Here is a 20701-nt window from a genome sequence, read left to right on the forward strand (position 1 = left end):
TTTCATTCTTCTTTTCATTCTTTTCATTCTTCTTTTCATTCTTCTTTTCATTCTTCTTTTCATTCTTCTTCTCATTCTTCTTTTCATGAAGAAGAAAAGAAGAATGAGAAGAATGAAAAGAAGAAGAATGAAAAGAAGAATGAGAAGAAGAATGAAAAGAAGAATGAAAAGAAGAATGAAAAGAAGAATGAGAAGAATGAAAAGAAGAATGAGAAGAATGAAAAGAAGAATGAAAAGAAGAAGAAGAAGAATGAAAAGAAGAAGAAGAATGAAAAGAAGAATGAAAAGAAGAAGAAGAAGAATGAAAAGAAGAAGAATGAAAAGAAGAATGAAAAGAAGAAGAAGAATGAAAAGAAGAAGAAGAAGAATGAAAAGAAGAATGAGAAGAATGAAAAGAAGAAGAAGAAGAATGAAAAGAAGAATGAAAAGAAGAAGAAGAATGAAAACAAGAAGAAGAAGAATGAAAAGAAGAATGAAAAGAAGAAGAAGAATGAAAAGAAGAAGAAGAAGAATGAAAAGAAGAATGAAAAGAAGAATGAGAAGAATGAAAAGATTCTTCTTCTTCTTCTTTTCATTCTTCTTCTTCTTTTCATTCTTCTTCTTCTTCTTTTCATTCTTCTTTTCATTCTTCTCATTCTTCTTTTCATTCTTCTCATTCTTCTTCTCATTCTTCATTTCATTCTTCTTCTCATTCTTCTTTTCATTCTTCTTCTTCTTTTCATTCTTCTTTTCATTCTTCTCATTCTTCTTTTCATTATTCTTTTCATTCTTCTTCTCATTCTTCTTTTCATGAAGAAGAAAAGAAGAATGAGAAGAATGAAAAGAAGAATGAAAAGAAGAATGAGAAGAATGAAAAGAAGAATGAAAAGAAGAAGTATTCCAGTACAGCAAAAAGTGTATCTGCAGAGAGCTCCGCTATTTCTGACAGTTCTCTGACAGTTCCTTCACATGTACAGCGGTTGAAACATTGTATCTGTTTCCAAATAAAAACATCTGTATCCTAAATGGAAACAAATAGATACAATGTTTCAACCGCTGTACATGTGAAGGAACTGTCAGAGAACTGTCAGAAATAGCGGAGCTCTCTGCAGGGACACTTTTGCCGGCTGATCGGGAAAAATCCGATTCGCGCACCCGAAGTATGCTAATATTCGGATTTGACGCAAATCAAATTTTTCCTGAAATTCGAAACGAATTCCACTTCGCCTGGTTCGATTCGCTCATCTCTAATAATGATATTACAGGAAAAGAGGGAGAGAGAGAACTATATAGACAATGGTGTCACCCCTTGCTAGTGGATTTTACTGGTGTCATACACCTATTGAAAAGACACAAAGTACAAGGGCCCTTACCAAAATAAATCTACCAGCGCTTGTTTAGGCACCATACCAACAGAACTCCATACACAAATTGTAAACAATTAAAGCTTTATTAACCACTTCAATACCGGGCACTCCCAATATACAAATGTCATCTTCGAATAATTACATCTGGCATTCCTGTATAGTTAGAAAAGGTGTCAGCAGTCTGAAAGATATTTAGCCGTATCTTAGGAGATAGATTGGCCCCAATTATCTCCTCATAAAGGTGAGAAAATCGACCGATCAGTCATCCGACGACTGAGAGGTGTTCGTTCGTTGGTCGGAATTGTGGCCCATATTAACCAATCTAAAAAAATCGTTCGTCGGACCATACGTAGTGTTGACGTCTTCCGTACAAGTGGAAGTGATGCAGTGTGCCTGTGACCTTGTAGCCACGCCCTTCCGGCCAGAACGAGCGATATACACAATTACCAGGAATGAGTATAATATGGGATATAGGTAAAGCGAGCGCTCATAAATCAGCTGCTGGAACACTCCAAGGAATCACTAGACCTCATAACATGAATACTAAATAACATAGTGCAGCGCTGTAATGCTAATAGAGAGAGATAAAAGTAAGTAAAATAAAATAAAAGTTCATAGAGTCCTTTATACAATAAAAAGTGATTGCAAACGAAAGTGTTGTGAAGACCTGCTCAGCATAGATAGGTGACTGGAACCATATAGATAAAATGCGCACTCACCGACCGCGCATTTAAAATGCACATGTATGCAATTTTATCCAGGTAATCGGCCAGGCATGTGGATCAGCCGAACGTATAGGTCATCCCTCTCAGGTAAAAAACATCAGCCTTGGGTGCAGTAATATGCCTCTAGGTCCAGAGAGCCTTCTTGCCCAAAGTGTTAAGGTAGGTTAAGCTCCCTCTCCTGGTCGCCAGGTACCCTAGGAATTGGCTGCTGTAAATCTGGAACCCTCCAACAAGAGGGTCATTTAAAGGTCCTTAATCCTATATATCCGGGTTTAAGGAGACACAATTAAGAAGGCAATTAAGGGAAATGATGCAGCAAGATGCTGATCAGCAGCTGAGACCTTTCTAGCAGCCGTCTGCATTTTATCTATATGGTTCCAGTCACCTATCTATGCTGAGCAGGTCTTCACAACACTTTCGTTTGCAATCACTTTTTATTGTATAAAGGACTCTATGAACTTTTATTTTATTTTACTTACTTTTATCTCTCTCTATTAGCATTACAGCGCTGCACTATATTATTTAGTATTAATGAGTATAATATCGTGTATTACATGACCTATATACATAAATAGTGATACATAAAAATATAATCTGCAGAATTCTGGTTTCATCATCTCATTAGGACAATCTACTTTTAACATTTGTATTTTTCCTTTGTGTTTACGAAGATTCCTCAGACATAAACATCCGGGTCATCTCCTGTTTCTGCTCCTGCGTGATAGCGCTTGATAGATTTTTTTTCGTACGACAGCCATACCACCGCATAGAAAATCGGTCGTTCGTACGCAAAACGACAACATTTTTCACTGCTGTTCAACCAGATTTTCTCGTTCACAATATCATTACACTGTTCAACAGGTAAAAAGTTTTGGGCATAAAATTAGCTAATCTTACATAATTTTGGGGTGCTGAAAACGAAAATGACCCTAAAAAATGTTGATTGGCTCTAGTTTCCATGATATATTCACCCATCTAATGACGTAAGCCATTCAAAATTATGATGCAACTTCAGCTGCATATTGCGCAATTGATACTGGTGACCAATAGAAAATGTCATGTATACTGAGATGATGCAATATTAGCCTTTAATTGCATCACTTCACTGCATAAAAGCTGCAGTATCTGTAGCTGATTGTAGTTCGTCTTTACATTTCGTTTTATGCTTATATAGGCTACTCAGTAATGCCTCGAACTTGTGTGAATAAAGCAGATAATTTCTGCTATATCTGCGGTGAAATAACTTTTATCTCACAAAAAAGGAGGATAACAGGAATGATTAAGAAAGCCTACAACTTGTATTTTGGCTGCAAGATAGGAGACCAGGACAAGAGCTGGGCACCACATATATGCTGCAATTCTTGTGGGACGGCACTGGAGCAATGGTTGAATGGAAAAAAGGCATCTATGCCTTTCGCTGTGCCAATGATTTGGAGAGAGCCAACAGATCATGTTAGTAATTGTTACTTTTGTATGGTGCCTCCAATTGTAAAAGGGCTAAATAAGAAGAAAAAGTTATCTGTGCACTATCCAAATATTCCATCGGCAATACGTCCAGTTCCTCATGGAGAGGGGCTACCAATTCCTAAAGCGCCAGAATCCTTCGTGGTTGAGTCAAGTGAGGAAGAACCTGAAGCGTGTAGTCACGTGCAGTTGTAAGAGATAGCCCTTTCCTCGAATACAAGAGAAAAGCCAAGAGAAGCAAAACCGACACAAACTGAAGACAAAACTAGTGAGAATCCTAAGTATTAAAATGATTCAACTTAGCTTATGGCTATAATTTTTCTTGGTAATCCTATGCAATATATTATGCCATTTAGGCTTTGTTATGTAGTCAATATCACTTGCTTTATATTTGTGGAAAGACATCTATCTATATAATTATTGTGCATTATGTAGTCATTATGCCTATAGTAGAAAACTTTCTGTTTACAGAAAAACTAGAGCCAATTGACAAATTTCATTGTTATATTTGAACTCAGAATGTGAAATTCATTAAGAAATGGATCCTTTTGTTTCCAAAACTGGCAAAAAATAAAAATTTGTTGAACAGTGTTATCGGTTAAAACATCCTGCTCATCATCGAAGAGAAAATCGTTCCATCAGTGATTCCACAAAATTTTTCGTACTATTTTCTTATCTTGTGTACGGGGCATAAGTCTCTCCTGACCAATCGGGATTTATTCCTGATAGGTTTATCACAGATAATATACGTCTCACATTGAATGTCATCCAAGATGCTAACTCACAAGAAGTGTTATTATTGAGTCTAGACATTAATAAGGCCTTTGATTGTGTCCTCTGGCCCTATTTGTTTTCACTGTTGCAGAAATTGGGCTTAATGACAAATTTCTATCGGGTGTACGGGCTCTATATGATTCCCCCCAAACGAGGATTAGAATTTAAAAAAAAATTCTGACTTTTTTACTTTGGGTAGAGGCACCCGGTAGGGTTTTCTGCTCTTGCCCCTACTGTGTGTGCTTGTTTTGGAACCCTTGTGTGTGTGTATATATATATAAAATGTTTGGGGAATCTAAGTATGTTTCTGGCAAAAAAAAAGGCTGATTTGTAAACAAAAAATGTCAGAATAGGCGTGGTCTTCAAGTGAAGGGATGGACACTGCTCAACTGACCCCAGGAGTTCAATGTTGAAGAATGGCCTCAGCCACCATTCTGGCCACACGCTGGTCTTCAAGTGTTTAAAAAACAGTATCTGTATTAGTCCTCATGCAGATTGGACATTTCCACAGCGGCTGTGTTTGGCTTCTGGTGTTTTTTCTACAGCCAGTAAACTCCCCAGCATGTTATCCTCGGTGTCCGTGCACACATAGGCTTTAACCTCCCTGGCATCTAACTAATCAATATTTTTGACTGTCAAAGCGGTACATTGTTTTGTCTGGAAATTTGTTTTCCTATATTGTAGGCTGTAATTCTTAAGAATAACTCACTTAAATCTGTCCAAACAAGAGTCTAGTAAACATTCCGGGTAGGATAAAGTTTGAAACACGAAATCATAAATTATAATATAATAAATATTTATAAAAAATAATATAATAATAATAAAAATAAATTTAATTCAATAAAGTCATCAAATTAAAAACACTGAAATGTGAAATATCGCGCCAAGTTCGCACATCGCTGAGCTCAGTCGCAGAATCGTTTTCAGTGTCTGATGAGGAATTTCCCCCACAAATCATTATCACTCAATTCTGCAAGTGGTTCTGATTTACTATCGTTGTTTCCTAGCCGGTCTAAAACCGCGTCTGACCTAAAGGGACGCTTTTTGGACGCCATGAACGTTTCTCAGTTTCCAGGCAGAAAGGACAGTAAAAATGCAGGTAGGGCGCCGCACAAAGCACTCGGGACAAACTGTATGTGAAATGGTTTGATACAGTCATGGAATACTAAGAGATTACAATGTATTGTGTGTATGTCGTATTTTTACTTTATTGAATATCCCGCTGGTTCCACCCCCCTGCGTACCGACGCTTGCAGGGAATGGAACCCGGAAGACGGATGCCGGAATCAGCTGGAGGACATGGCCAGAGGACACAGCGGGAGGACATCAGGGGATCGCAGGACAAGGTAGGGGTCATGGGAAAGCAGGACAAGCACTACAGTGTAATCCTGAGTGTAGCTCGGGGTTACCGCAATTGGTACTGAAAATTAACCCCGAACTATACTCAGGAATACCGCCAGGGAGGTTAATCAGAGTTTTTTGGCAGGAGCGTTTTCTGGCTGGAAAACAAAACAGAGCTATTGGGTTTCAAGAGTTGTTTTTTAGCTGTAAAAATGTTCTAATGCCGTTAAAAGCTGAAAAACTCTGCTAAAAGCTGAAAAACTGCTAAAAGCTGAAAAGCGCTAAAAAAATTTTGTTATCCAGCATTAAAGAGTGTTTTTGAGCCTGGAGATTTTGTGGGAGTATAATTTTGCTTTTTACTGAAAAAAGCTAATACAAACGCTAAGATACACGACAAAACTCACTCTTCTAATGCAGCATTCGACAGCTAATGCCACTGGAGTTTTTATAACCTCCTGTGTGCATGAGGCCTTACTTTGTTATTTTAACCATTAGCCGCCCGGCCAATGGCCGTTTGGCGGCTTCAGAAGTGTCTCTCCACTCCGGGTGCACGCCATTTGGCGTGATCCCGCACATGCGCCGTTTGCGATAATGCAGAGCGGCGCAGCAGTGCGATCTGTCACCGGCCGTGCACCTCGGACACGGCCGATGACAGATCCGAGTACCGGCTCCCGTTGCTGGTACCATGTGACCTGCTGTGACCAATCACAGCAGGTCACATGACAGTTGTATACAATGGATGGCTTCATTCATGATGCCATCCATTGTATACTAGTGCCTAGCTGTGAATGGTCACAGCTAATCCCATGCACATGTCATGTGATTAGCTGTGACCAAATCACAGCTAAGCACAAAAAAAAAAAAAAAAAGCTGAATGAATCGATTTCATTCAGGTAAATGCTTGTTTATAGCAAAGTAATTCTTTGCTATAAGCAAATTGTGTAAAAAAAAAAAAAAATACTGATCACTTCCCCAAAGTAGTACAATGTTACTATGGTAACATTGTACTACTTTGGTCATAGTAAAATATGAAAAAAAAATCTTAAAAAAAAAAAAAAAAAATGTAATAAAAAATTAAATATAATAAAAAAATAAAAAAAAAATAAAAAATATATATATTTTTTTTTTCATACTGTCACCAGTCAGTGTCCCTGTTCACCGCCATGCCAGTTATATGATGATGCTGTACTGCACTGGTGACAGTATGTAAAAAAAAATAGTGAAAAATTTTTTTTACATTTTTTCATTTTCCGAAAAATTATGGCAAAAAAAATACAACTTCAAAAAACTCGCCATGCCTCTTATGAAGTACGTCGGACTGTCTACTCTGCAAAAAGTGGTCATTTGGGGATATCTGTACTGTTCTGACATTTGGGGGATATCTGTACTGTTCTGACATTTGGGGATATCTGTACTGTCCTGACATTTGGGGGATATCTGTACTGTTCTGACATTTGGGGGATATCTGTACCGTCCTGACATTTGGGGGATATCTGTACTGTCCTGACATTTGGGGGATATCTGTACCGTCCTGACATTTGGGGGATATCTGTACCGTCCTGACATTTGGGGATATCTGTACCGTCCTGACATTTGGGGGATATCTGTACCGTCCTGACATTTGGGGGATATCTGTACTGTCCTGACATTTGGGGGATATCTGTACTGTCCTGACATTTGGGGGATATCTGTACCGTCCTGACATTTGGGGGATATCTGTACTGTCCTGACATTTGGGGGATATCTGTACTGTTCTGACATTCTTGGACCTCAAGAAATTAGACTGGCTGTCAGTACTTCAGGATTGATCAATATTCAGATCTATACCATAGTTTGTGAACTCTATAACTTTCCTACAAACTAAAAAATACATCCTAATTTGGGTTATTTTCACCAAAGACATGTAGCAGAATACATCTCGGCCTAAATTTATGAAGAACAATTATTTTTTTGTAAACATTTATAACAGAAACAAATAAAAATGTGTTTTTTTTTCAACATTTTTGGTCTTTTTTTGTTAATTTAGCAAAAAATAAAAACCCCAGCGGTGATTAAATACCACCAAAAGAAAGCTCTAGTTGTGTGAAGAAAATGATAAAATTTTAGTTTGGGTACAATGTTGTATGACCGCGCAATTGTCATTCAAAGTGTGAGAGCGCTGAAACCTGAAAAATGGCCTGGGCAGGAAGGGGTAAAATTGCACGGTATTGAAATGGTTAAGTAATGATGAAGTTATTGATGAATAAACAGGTCCATAGCGGAAATATAAATTGCTCTGCTTCATGTGGGGGTGAAGAGGGGAGAGAGGGGAAGTGGTGAAGGAACATGGAATACAGTATACAATTTTGGATAGGGATGTGGTGCCGGTATGAGATGATGGTCAGCCTAAGGTTACTATCGTCATATTTATGCCACAGATTCTACGTTTTCTCGTATTGAATTCCCCAAACTATAGTTTCACTATTAGCCCAATTAATTCTGTATCTCTCCAGTAATCATTAGAACTTGTTTACCAAAGAGACCATGAGTTGCAGAATACACACGGGGCATTTCTGTTCCATAGAGACACATTTATTTACCATTCCTTGAAGGTATATCTACCTGTTACTTGTATTTTCCACTGAAATACTGATTATAATTTGCTGTGGGAGACTCACATTTTTTCCGTCAGCTGAAGAACACATTATTTGTTAGTAATGAGTAATGTGTTGTTGTCACCTTTATTTTTGTATATCTCTGCATTTAGTTTCCTGAAAGGAATCCTTCTCTGAAGGGATTTCACATTGCTGTAGGTATGTGCTGAATACAGGACCTTGTACTCATCTCATTAATTCCTCTACAAAGAAAATAAAGGTTGTCTGATTTGTTTGTATAAATTAACCCTTTTCTGCACCAGCTCTGATATTTTCCACCCCTAGTTTGTGATCACCATTGGAGTTCTGTGTGTGTCTATGTGAATGGATTTTATGTTGAAACGTCTGTATTGCATTTGTTTTATTTTTATAACTATACAGGATTTGTATAGCGCCGACAGTGTGTGCAGCGCTGTACAACATGAGGGCAAACAGTACAGTTACAATAGAATTCAATACGGGAGGAATCAGAGGGCCCGGCTCGTTAGACCCTACAATCTAAAAGGGGATGTCAAGACGAGAGATACAAATTGTAATAACTGGGGGATGGTCTGATGGAGAAAATACATGTACAGTTGTTAGGCGGGGGCAGGATAGGCTTCTCTGAAGAGCAAAGTTTTCAAGGATTGCATAAAAGTGGGCAGAGTAGGAGATAGTCAGACAGATTGGGGGTAAGGGAGAAAAAGTCTTGGAGATGAGCATGGGAGGAGGTGATATGGGAACTAGAAAGCAGGAGGTCTTAGGAGGAACGAAGAGAGTGATTTGGTTGGGTATTTTGATTCCAGGTTAGTGATGTAGCCGGGGGCCGAGTTGTGGACGGCTTTGTAAGTTGTTGTTAGTATTTTGAATTTCATTTGTTGGGTGAGTGGCAACCAATGGAGGGACTGACAGAAAGGGGTGGCAGACACTGACCGGTTGGTGAGTCTGGCAGCAGCATTCATGATGGACTGAAGGGGGGATAGCCTATGTAAGGGTAATCCAATGAGGAGGGAGTTACAGTAGCTGAGGCGAGAGATAACCTGGGAGTGAATTAAGAGTTTTGTGGTGTCATTGGTCAGGAAGGGGCATATTTTGGAGATGTTGTGGAGGTTAAGACAGCAAGCTTTGGAAATTGATTGAATGTGGGGCAGAAAGGAGAGTTGAGAGTCCAGGATTACACCTAGAACCCCGACATATGGAGATGGGCTGATGGTTGTGCCATTGATCTTGACAGAGAAGTCGGGAAGGGGCACATGGGGGAAGAAATCTTTTTTTCTTAATCTTCAATGACAATAGCTTGATTATGGGAGGTACAAGGACCTAGTATGATGCAGCTGAGACCTTTGAGTGGGAAAAAGGTGACTTATAAAAAAAATTAAAGTGGTTCCAAAGTCTCAAGGTTTTTTACCTTAATGCATATGCATTAGAATTAAAAAAAGTTCTGTTCCACAAACTAGCCTATCTCACCCCCCTTATACTTACCTGAGCCCCATCAAGATCTAGAGCTGTGGCTCTCCTGACTTTGTCCCTCCTCACTGAGCATACTGATAGCAGTTGGAGCCATTGGCTCCTGCTCCTGACAATCAACTCCAATGATGAAGTATTGGGGGTAGAGCCGAGACTCCCTGTCTGTATCAATGGACACAGCGGCAGGACTCAGGTGTGCCTTCATGCCTTCCTATTTGGGGCACCAGCAACGGAGGAGGAGCCAGGAGCGCCGGAAGGGTACTCAAGAAGAGGAAGATCGGGGCTGCTCTGTGCAATTCTATTGCACAGAGCAGGTAAGTATAACATGCTTTTTTTAAAAATTTTCCTTTACAACTACTTTAACTTACATAATAAAAGTGAAAACAGTAATGGATTTCTAATTCTGACTGCTGTTGGTTGTGGAAGAGTGCAAATACGATGCTTTCTGCAGTCACATTACAGAAGACCAAAGGTTGGCCTTCTCTGCTCTAAATCAGAGGGCTCATTACAATGAGATGATTTATTTATAAGATGAAAGATTTAAAGACCTTTTGACCGTTTTCCAGCTTGTTCAGTTGAGGTCTTTTCAATTGTACCCTACTGGGTCAGTTTACTAGTCAAATAGGCAATAGAAGTTGCACTTTGCCTCATGCATTAGCTAGGCAAGCAGAGCCTCATAAACAAGGCCATCTAAATTGGAAGTAAATTCTCCTATCATTTTCAGCCAAGGAAGCTGCCATCTTAGCTTCTGTTTGACCTTCAACTGCCATGGTGCTGCACATGTGATCAGTTATGACACCAGCCAATAGATGGTTTGACAGTTTGGTTGAGGGCACAAACAATTTGTGACAGTAATATCCCTGGCCAGGGGCGGACTGACAATTCATGGGGCGCCCGGGCAATAAGGGATCATGGAGCCCCTGTGTCCTTGCCCAAACTCAAAAAAGCCTATGAAAAAGGTACCAGGGGCATCTCATGGGGCCCACTACTGACCTCGGGGCCTCGGGCAGTGCCCGAGTTTCCAAATGGTCAGTCCGCCCCTGTTCCTGGCACATGCCAGGAATGTAACTGTTTTTTTAATCTAAATCGATGGGTTTTAGGCTGCCAGTCCTGCAGAACTCCTAAATGGCTGTTTACTTACAATAACTGGTCAGGTGCCTCTTCAGAAATTTAATATTATTCTAGAACCTAATTCATAAAAATAATAGCATTTAAAATGATACATACTTTAGCAGTCAGTAGTTGCACATATGGTTTTGCCATATATATTGCGGAGTTATGTAAAAATCTCTTGAGTTTTCAACTTTTTTTTTTAACACCATTTATTTGAAGTGGAGAAATATTATCTTCACCTCACATTATAGAAAAGTAAGCCCAGGTTGTCTTTAATTCTCCTTCTTTAGCTCACTTCACATTTCTGTAAATGAGATCCTTATACAGAATATATTGCATTTGGTACTTGGCCAACCATATCATTTGTGGAACAAGCTATTTTTCTCTCTGACTGTCAGACCCTTTAAGTGGCTCGGCAAATAACTATTCTTAAAAAATGTTAAATAAGTTTGTTTAAAATGTGTTTCTTTTGAAGGCATGGAAGAATTTATTCCCCAACAATTGCTGGAAGTGCAGAACAAGTCTTCAATAAATAATGTCTTCATTGTTGGGTTGAGGATCCACCAAAGCTACAGACTTATTGTCTTCTGTCTCTTCATGGTCACCTACTCCCTGACCTTTTCTTGTAATTTTTTGATCATCTTGCTGGTGTCCTTCTCTAAACTTTCTCATTCTCCTATGTATGTGTTTCTCTCCAATCTGTCATTGTCGGAGATCTTGGTCACCACCAACATTGTTCCCCCCATGCTCCACATCCTACTTCGAAATGGCACTTATTTTTCGCTTATTGGCTGTCTCACTCAGTGCCTCTTATTTGGGGTGTTTCTAGTTACAGAAAGTTTCCTCCTCTCAGCAATGTCCTATGATAGATTTCTGGTGATCTGCAAACCTCTTCACTACACACTGATTATGGGTCCCAGGTTGTGTATTTGTCTTATCCTCGTCTGCTGGGCTTCGTCAACCATACTCATGTCCACTGGTTTTTATTTTGTGGCAACTTTGAATTTTTGCAGAGACAATATTATTGATCATCTCTATTGTGACATTATTCCAATGTTGCAGTTGTCTTGTTCTGACACTTCCACCGTTGTAATGATTGTGTCTTCCTTTTCATCTGCAACTGCTATGCTCCCTCTCCTTGTAATCATATCTACCTACGGGTTCATCATCAGAGCCATCACCAGGATCTCATCATCCAAGGGAAAAAAGAAAGCTTTCTCCACCTGTAGTTCCCACCTGGGAGTCGTCTCTACATATTATTCCACCATGATTTTGGTCTATATGATTCCATCTGGTCATTCTGTGACAATGAGCAAAGTTCTATCTCTGCTCTATACGGTGGTCACCCCACTAGTGAACCCCTTTATTTACACCCTCAGAAACCAAGAGATCAATGCAGCTATAAGACAAATCTTGTCATCCATAACCAGACACTAAAAATTGTTAGTCCATTTAAAGTTAGATTGGACAGACCTTCAATGTACCTATTTAGTAGTAATGATAGTTCTAGACAAACCTCGCCTAGGAAGTTTGACCTTCTCTTTTGGAGTACACGCCACTATGGTGAATACTACCCAATCTTGTACCAACTTTCTCATTCTCCCATGTATGTGCGCCTCTCCAATCTGTCACTAGCAGAGATCTTGGTCACCACCACTGTTGTCTCCCCCTCCCCCACACATGCTCGACATCTTACTCTTATTGGCTGTTTCATAGTGTTTTTTATTTGGTGTGTTTCTAGGTATAGAAAATGTCCTCTTCTCAGCAATGTCCTATGATAGATTTCTGGCGATCTGCAAACCTCTTCATTACTCACTGATTACGGGTTCTTGGTTGTGCATTTGTTTGATCCTTGTCTGCTGGGCTTTGTCACCCTGATCACGTCCATTCCTGTAAGTTTTGTGGTAACTTTACATTATTGCAGAGACAATATTTTTGACCATTTCTATTGTGACCTTATTCCAATATCGAAGCTCTCTTGTTCTGACACCTCTATATCTTGTCCCATCTGGTCATTTTGTGAGATTAAACAAAGTTCTATCACTGCTTTATATGGTGAGCTCCCCACAATTGAACCCCTTTATTTACACCCTCAGAAATCAAGAGATCAATGCAGCTGTAAGACAAATCTTGCCATCCACAACCAGGCCCTAAAAATTGTTAGTCTATTAGAAGGTAATTTGGACCAAACCTTATTTAAATTGGTTTTAAATCATTACATTACATTATTACATTACATTACATCGAGTTTATATAGCGCCAAAGGGTTTGCTCAGCGCTGTACAATAGAGGGGGGGACAATACATGAAACAGTACAGCAACTACAAACAGCACACGAGGGGTTATAGGGCCCTACTCTTTCGAGCTTACAATCTAGGAGGGAAGGGGTAGTGGTACAGGAGGAAGTGGCTGTGGGGGATGGAGTGGTAGGAGGAATGAAGGAGAGCGGCAGTTAGGTGAGGGTGGGGTAGGCTTCCCTGAAGAGGTGGGTTTTCAGGGAGCGCCTGAAGGTGAGGAGGGAAGGTGACAGTCTGATGGATTGGGGTAGTGAGTTCCAGAGGATGGGGGAGGACCTGGAGAAGTCTTGCAGACGTGCGTGGGAGGAGGAGACCAGGGGGCAAGATAGAAGGAGGTCCTGTGAAGAGCGAAGGGTACGGGTAGGGTGATACCTGGGAATCAGGTTGGTGAGGTAGTTAGGGGCAGTGTTGTGAGCGACTTTGTAGGTCATTACACATTCCAAGTGAAGTGAAAGGCCTCAGGTGGTGATGAGAGTTGAAACAAATCTTCCTACTTAAAGTGGTTGTAAAGGCTCAAGGTTTTTTACATAGTTAGTCTGGCTGAAAAAAGACAAAATTCCATCCAGTTCAACCATTAAAAAATATATATATATAATCCTACACCCACAGTTGATCCAGAGAAAGGCAAAAAAAAACCAGCAAAGCACGATCCAATTTGTTCCTGCAGGGAAAATAATTCCTTCCTGATCCCCCGAGAGACAATCGGATATTCCCGGGATCAACTTTACCTGTAAATGTTAGTATACAGTTATATTCTGTGTATCTAAGAAATAATCCAATCTATGCCCGAAAGTTAAAAAAAACCCTACTGTGTGCACCCCCCCAGTCCCCCCTAATATTTACCTGAGCCCCCTCTCCATCCAGCGTTGTGTATGAGAGCCTCAGCTGTCCAGAGACTCCCTCTCCTCATTGGCTGAGCCATTGCTTGCCACTGTTAATCACAGCCAGTGAGCTAATGAGGAGAGAGTGAGCCATTGCTCTATGTGTCTTATGGACGCATAGAGCCGGGCTCCAGAACAAGCACACACCAGTGCCCCCAGAGCAAGTGGCTTGCTATTGGGGGCAGAGGTCAAGGGGGAAGAACCAGGAGCGCCGGCAGGGGACGTGAAAAGAAGAGGATCAAGCTGCTCTGTACAAAACCACTGCACTGAGTGGGTAAGTATGACATTTTTTTTAAGCTGAACCATTAGTGCCCTTTTAAGTTGTACCTGTTTATTTGAAACCCCCTCTTCTCTACACTCATTTAAAGTGCATGATTTATAAAAGATCCCTCAGCCCTAAATGGCAGGAGGCGGGGAGCTAAAGTTACACTCTGCAGAGCTCAGTAAGGGAAACTCTGATACCTGATTGGAGAGAAGGGCCCCCCCTCCCCCCCCCCCCCTTTCACACAGCTCACAGGAACAGAGTTGAGGCTGTCAATCACAGGCTGTGCCCTCTCCTGTCACCTTTTTTCTCTTGGCATCAGGAGAATTTGTCAGAAGTGACTCATGCAGATAGCAGAAGAGCAAGGCAGCAGAGAAAAATATTATTATTATTATACAGGATTTATGGCGCCAACAGTTTGCTCAGCGCTTTACAATATAACGGGAGACAATACAGCAACAATACAGTTCAATACAAGAGGGAAAGGAGGGCCTGATCCTGGGAGCTTACAATCTAAAATACCAATTAGTGTTCTTAAGGGAGACAAGTACACACTACAGAGGGATATGATTTGCTCATATTTCATGTCTGAGGTTCACAACCTCTTTACATCTGGTGGAGTCCTCATATATTTGAAACATATAAATTTTTAGCTATGTAACCAATCAGAACCTCAGCAAAGGATTGCATTATATGTTTAGCGGCAGAATATATAGGACTGCATTTCTATTTCAATGGTTTTTATTAATTTTTAAACAGTATAAAAGAGAGGCAATAAAACACGCCCACGCAGGGGCTATCAATTGCACAGATAAAAAAAATGCAAAATAAAAAAAAAAAGGAAAAACAGTGCTCTAATGCCAACAGGGCAAAAGGTACGCCCACACAGAGGCTATCAATGGCACATAAATTACAAAACATTACTGTAACTGACTATAACAACTAAATGCAGCAGGCCAGTCACACCAAAACAGAGAAAGAATGAAAAAAGAAGAAAGAGGGGAAGAAAAAGAAAGAGAGAGAAAGAGAAAAAAAAAAAGAGAGGGGCAAGGGGCAGGGGTCCAAGAGCGCCAATACCGAACGCCATTACATCCCCAGGCTAGCCGGGGAGAGTGTGGGAAAGGCATATTGCAACCATGGCTCCCATATTTTCAAAAATTTATGTTGGGAGTCGTTGCGGATACTCGACATCTGTTCGTTGAGCATCATAGTGGTCATACGATCCCGCACCCCCTGAAGAGGGACAACCGGACTCTTCCAGGCCTGAGAAATTGTTCTAGTGGCCGATAAAAACAGATAGGAAGCCAACTTCTGCTGATGAGCCAAGAGGCCCGGTATGGGGCAATGAAGCAAAGCACACCGAGCATCCCGGCGGATGGAGAGATGGAACAAGGTGAAAAGGAGGCCAAACACACGAGACCAAAAACGAAACAGTCTCGGGCATGACCACCAGATATGCAATACATCTCCACGATGGCCACAACCCTGAAAACGTTGATCACTACAGGCAGGGTTAGCCCGGGCCAACCGAGCCGGAACCCAGTACCAGCGAAACAATACCTTATAGGCTGCCTCCAGCGTGGTCGTATCAAATGAGCATTTAGCTATGAGTGACCAGGCCTTATTCCAGTCCTCCGGATCCACGGCCACTCCCAGGTCGCGTTCCCACTGAACGACATATGAAAGAGAAGTATGCTGCGAGCGTCTATTCAAAGCTGCATAAAGAAGGGAAGTAAGGCCTGGGGCGCCTGGCCGTTGTTGGCAAAGCTGTTCAAAGGCAGATTTCTGGTACGGGAAGACAGACGTGCCCCGCAATGAGATCATAGGACTGCATTTCATCCTAAGGGTAGACCTTGATAGGAACTAAGTCACCCAACTTGGACCTTACAACAGAATCCTTAAGACTCCTATTGTACCTCTTGTGGGTTGGAATCATTTTCATAACTGGACAGTCCATCAATCTGACATCTGTATTTCATGCCTGCATCTGATTGCTGGAGGGACTCCTAACCCCAACTCTCCAACTATCACACACCTCAGGAGTCTTCTTGTTCTACTGCCAGTACTGCATTATTGTCCTTGTCTGGTTGTACTTTGACTTGTCTCTTCCTATCTATCCCCTCAGCAGTCCTTCTGTCCCCATCCTTGCCTAGGTTCCGTTCTAAGTTCCTGCACATATTTGTATTGGAATTTCCTGTATTGGTGTATTTGTTTGCAATGAAGTGTTTTACATCTGTTTGTGTTTCGCTTGGTTCCATTATTTGTTGCACTTCTGGAACTGGTCATGTTCTCATAATAAACAATTTATTATCACACAAAGTCTAAAGTTTAGATTCCTTTATAATGGTTCCAGCCTGATCAGATCCGTCATATGGTATTCTGCCACTGAATTCCTGAAAGCTCTGGGAGAACCTTCACTTTTTAAATATCCCAAGTACTGTATGTAACAAAGCCATGAAAATCTGGCAACAGTTTTACATTGGGAAAAGTCAGTTCAGGGTAAACCTTACAAAGCTTTTTATGGAGGGAGGTCTTAAAAATATAGTAATATTTCAGGGTGTAAGGTCTCTTCCTCAGCAGAAACCTCAGCCTTGACAAAACTAAAACAAATGACATGAATTGCAAGGCAAGTTCCTCCATCAGGAAGTTGAAAGAAACTAGTAGAGCCTTTACCAAGAACTCTTACATAGGGCCATCTGTTGGTAACATCCCTTTCTGCACTTAGCTCAGAGAAAGATCACAATTTATTGATTATCCCTTATTATAAGGATACAGTACACTGCCAAAAGTATTGGGCCAGCCCTCCAAATCATGTGATTCAGGTGTTCCAATCCCCTCCCAATCATGTGATTCAGGTGTTCCAATCCCCTCCAAATCATGTGATTCAGGTGTTCCAATCCCCTCCCAATCCTGTGATTCAGGTGCTCCAATCACCTCCATGCACACAGGTGTATACAATCAATCCCCTAGGCATGCAGACGGCTTCTACAAACATTGGTGAAAGAATGGGTCGCTCTCAGGAGCTCAGTGACTCCAAGCGTGGTCCCGTGATAGGTGGCCACCTGGGCAATAAGTCCATCCGTGACATTTCCTGGCTACTAAATATTCCACGCTCAACTGTTAGTGGGATTATAACAAAGTGGAAGCCACTGGGAACAACAGCCACTCAGCCACCAAGTGGTAGGCCATGTCACATGACAGGGCGGGGTCAGCGCATGCTGAAGCGCACAGTGCGCAGAAGTCACCAACTGTCTGCAGAGTCAATAGCTAAAGACCTCCAAACTTGGTGAGGCCTTCAGATGAGCCCAACAACAGTGCGTAGAGAGCTTCATGGAATGGGTTTCCATGGCCGAGCAGCTGCATCCAAGCCTTCCATCACCAAGTGCAATGCAAAGCGTCGGATGCCGTGGTGTAAAGCACGCCGCCACCCCATGTCCATAATTTTAAAGGGTGCCTCGGGACTGAACAGCATTGCAAAGAGCAGGTGAGCATAACATGTTTATTATTTTAAATTAAAAAAATCACCTTTAGCCCTGGTTCACATTGACGTGGTGTGGAATGTTCTGTGCGAACTCTGCACTGCATCACAATCACACCCCCTTAATGCGAACCACTGCGGGTGTGTATGTTAAGTTAACAACACCCTAGAAGCGGTCCACAAAACGTGGTGCAATGTGTAGAATTGGATCACATGGGTTTGAATACCCGTGCGATCCGATTCTAGTGCAAACCCAAAAAAGGGTCCTCCACCTTTTTGGTGCTGGTACGGTGCAATTAGAGCCATACAAAATGTACTGCTCCAATCGCACCCCACATAAATCACATGTGATTTGCACAGGAATGTGGTGTAGTTCCTGTGCGAATCACATGTGATATACCGCACCACATATATGTGAACCCGGGCTCAGTGTCACTTACACCCCTCATGCCTAGGGGTAAAACAAATGTTAATGCCCGAACACAATTTTGCAACTTTGACATGTGTTAGTAAGACCGTACATCGCAACTACTTTGTGCATCCAGGTGGATTATACTGTGGGGGGGGGGGGGGGTTAAGACAAATTGGGTTTTCATTTGGTGTTAAATGGCAATGGATATCTCCTGAACTTTTTCTTTTATTAAAAAAAAAAAAAAAATAATAATATATATTTTTTTAAATGTAGCTATATATTTCTGGTCCTACCATGACCTAACACCAAAGAACAACCAAAAATAACTTCTCCTGCTGGTGTCAATCGCAGTGACACCACATATGTGTATATTATTTGCACCCATAGTGCAGCGCAAAAAACAATAGTACGCATTTAGATTTTTTTTATGCTACCTAAAACACACTGACACTAACTGGCACTAATACTAATTTAAAAAAAAATTAAAAAATCTTGGCCAAAATATACTGGCCATGATCTTTGACCCTGATCTTGACCTTTGATCCTTACTTGACCCAAACACTAACCCTGGCACTGACCTACATCAAACCTTGATCTAGGTATTTTTTCTTTATTTAGTATTTTTATGCATTTATTTATTTATTTTTTTACACACACGCGTGTTTGTTTATCTTTCTCTGCAAGGAGATAGAGAGATACAATGTATCTTTCCTCTTAAATCAAAGAGACAGAAACACAGGGGTGAGCTTCACAGTGACTGATCACTGTGATAGCCAATCAGAGGTTATCACAGTGATTAAGTGGCCCAAAACCGGGAGGTCAGGACTCTGTGCAGGCCAGTCAAGTTCCTCCACCCCAAACTGGCTCCTCCATGTCTTTATGGACCTTGCTTTGTGCACTGGTGTGCAGTCATGTTGGGACAGGAAGGGGCCATCCCCAAACTCTTCCCACAAAGCTGGGGGCATGAAATTTTCCAAAATCTCTTGTTATGCTGACGCCAATATTCAGTATTTTGAGTCATGGTAATACAATAGATTCTATTATTTTTTTCTGTTAAATATTTTCTTTTTATTGGATTAATTATTATTCCTCAGAGTACCTATTAGAAGCTGATTATCTGAGGGACTCGGAGCTGTGAAATACACCACCTCCCTCAGTCATTCCACACACCATGAAGGTACATCTACCTGCTCAGACTTCAGATGTGCATTTCATTTCCTAAATGAGAATTATTTGCTACAATAAGAGAAACACATTTTCAGCATATGGAAGAATCCAATATTCTCAGCAACGTGAAATCGTATTCTTTTTATTTTCCTGCTTCGTAATTACACTGTTTGGAAAGGGTTTTTTTTACACATCTGATCAATTAATTGTATTGAAAGTTTAGTCTTTATTTTAAAACCATTATAGTTAAGGGTGTCCAAAGACCGACTTTGCTATAGTTTAGACCTTTAAAATGTATGTCAGGGCAAGATAATAATAAAAAAAAATCTGTGCAATGCATGCAAAATTTCCCATCTTTTGTTTCTTTACCTGCTAGACCCACCACCCTATAGCAGATCTACTGCTACAGGGTGACAGGGGTGTGAAAAATCACGTATATATACATGATTTCGCATTTCCGGGTAGGCTGCCATTCGCTGTGCATGGGAGCCAATAAGCTTTTCACTTCAGCTTCTTCATTTAAGCTCCTTCTGGAAAGGAACGGTCTGATGGCCACCAGGGAGAGTGGAGGCTGGGACATGTTCTTTGTGCTTTCATAGCTGGTGAGGAGTCTAAATATATGGAGAGCTTATCAGATGAAGAAGCCCTGTTCACAATGACCTCCCTTCTGAGACCGTTCACAGACTAAGGCTAGGTTGACAGTGTTGCACTGCGGTATCTGGAGAGGAGAGAGTTGGTATTGATACAGAAATTTTGGAGGAACAACCGGTAACCATTAGCAACACTGCATACTGGGATAGTCCCAAAATTCAAACGACCATCCTAGAGATAGGTGGTTATGGGATGATGGTGAGTGTCAGTCCATGTGGGACACCAGTCTGAGCACAGTGGAGCATCTGTTACTGTACATGGAGTTCACAATCAAGAATTAACACTTTGCACTTTGTTTTCACTTATTGGGCCTGAATTATTAGTATCAGTATTAATATTGTTTTCCATATATTGTCACAAAGATATTCATATTTTGCACTTTTTATATACAGTCCATATGGTATTCACTTATGATGTGTGTATTAGTTCACAGTCAGGACTACTGCAAATGGTTATTTGTTACTATTGATTATACCCAGGGGCGGACTGACCATTTGGAAACTCAGGCACTGCCCGAGGGCCCGGGGTCAGTAGGGGGCCCCATGAGATGCCACTGGTACCTTTTTCAAAGGCTTTTTTGAGTTTGGGCAAGGACACAGGGGCCCCATGATCCCCTATTGCCCGGGGGCCACATGAGTTGTCAGTCCGCCCCTGATTATACCCATAAGCGCAGGAGCACTTTTTTCATTTCTTTAGTAAATCACCGCCAAT

The 20701-nt window shown here is 41.0% G+C and overlaps 1 protein-coding gene across 1 annotated transcript; it reads left to right on the forward strand.

Annotated features, from left to right (window-relative positions):
- The first annotated feature begins 11319 nt into the window (after positions 1-11319).
- On the forward strand, positions 11320-12279 carry LOC149437851 (olfactory receptor 1496-like). Its single transcript, XM_089660547.1, has one exon. The coding sequence runs from the start codon at positions 11320-11322 to the stop codon at positions 12277-12279; it is 960 nt and encodes a 319-aa protein (XP_089516673.1).
- Positions 12280-20701: the final 8422 nt, after the last annotated feature.

This window comes from Staurois parvus, unplaced genomic scaffold, assembly GCF_062004578.1.
Source record: "Staurois parvus isolate SC_StPar_1 unplaced genomic scaffold, SC_StPar_1.0 ptg001252l, whole genome shotgun sequence".
NCBI classification, from domain to species: domain Eukaryota; kingdom Metazoa; phylum Chordata; class Amphibia; order Anura; family Ranidae; genus Staurois; species Staurois parvus.

Coding starts and splice junctions, on each gene's coding strand:
- LOC149437851 (XM_089660547.1), top strand. CDS start 11,320: ATGGAAGAATTTATTCCCCAACAATTGCTGGAAGTGCAGAACAAGTCT.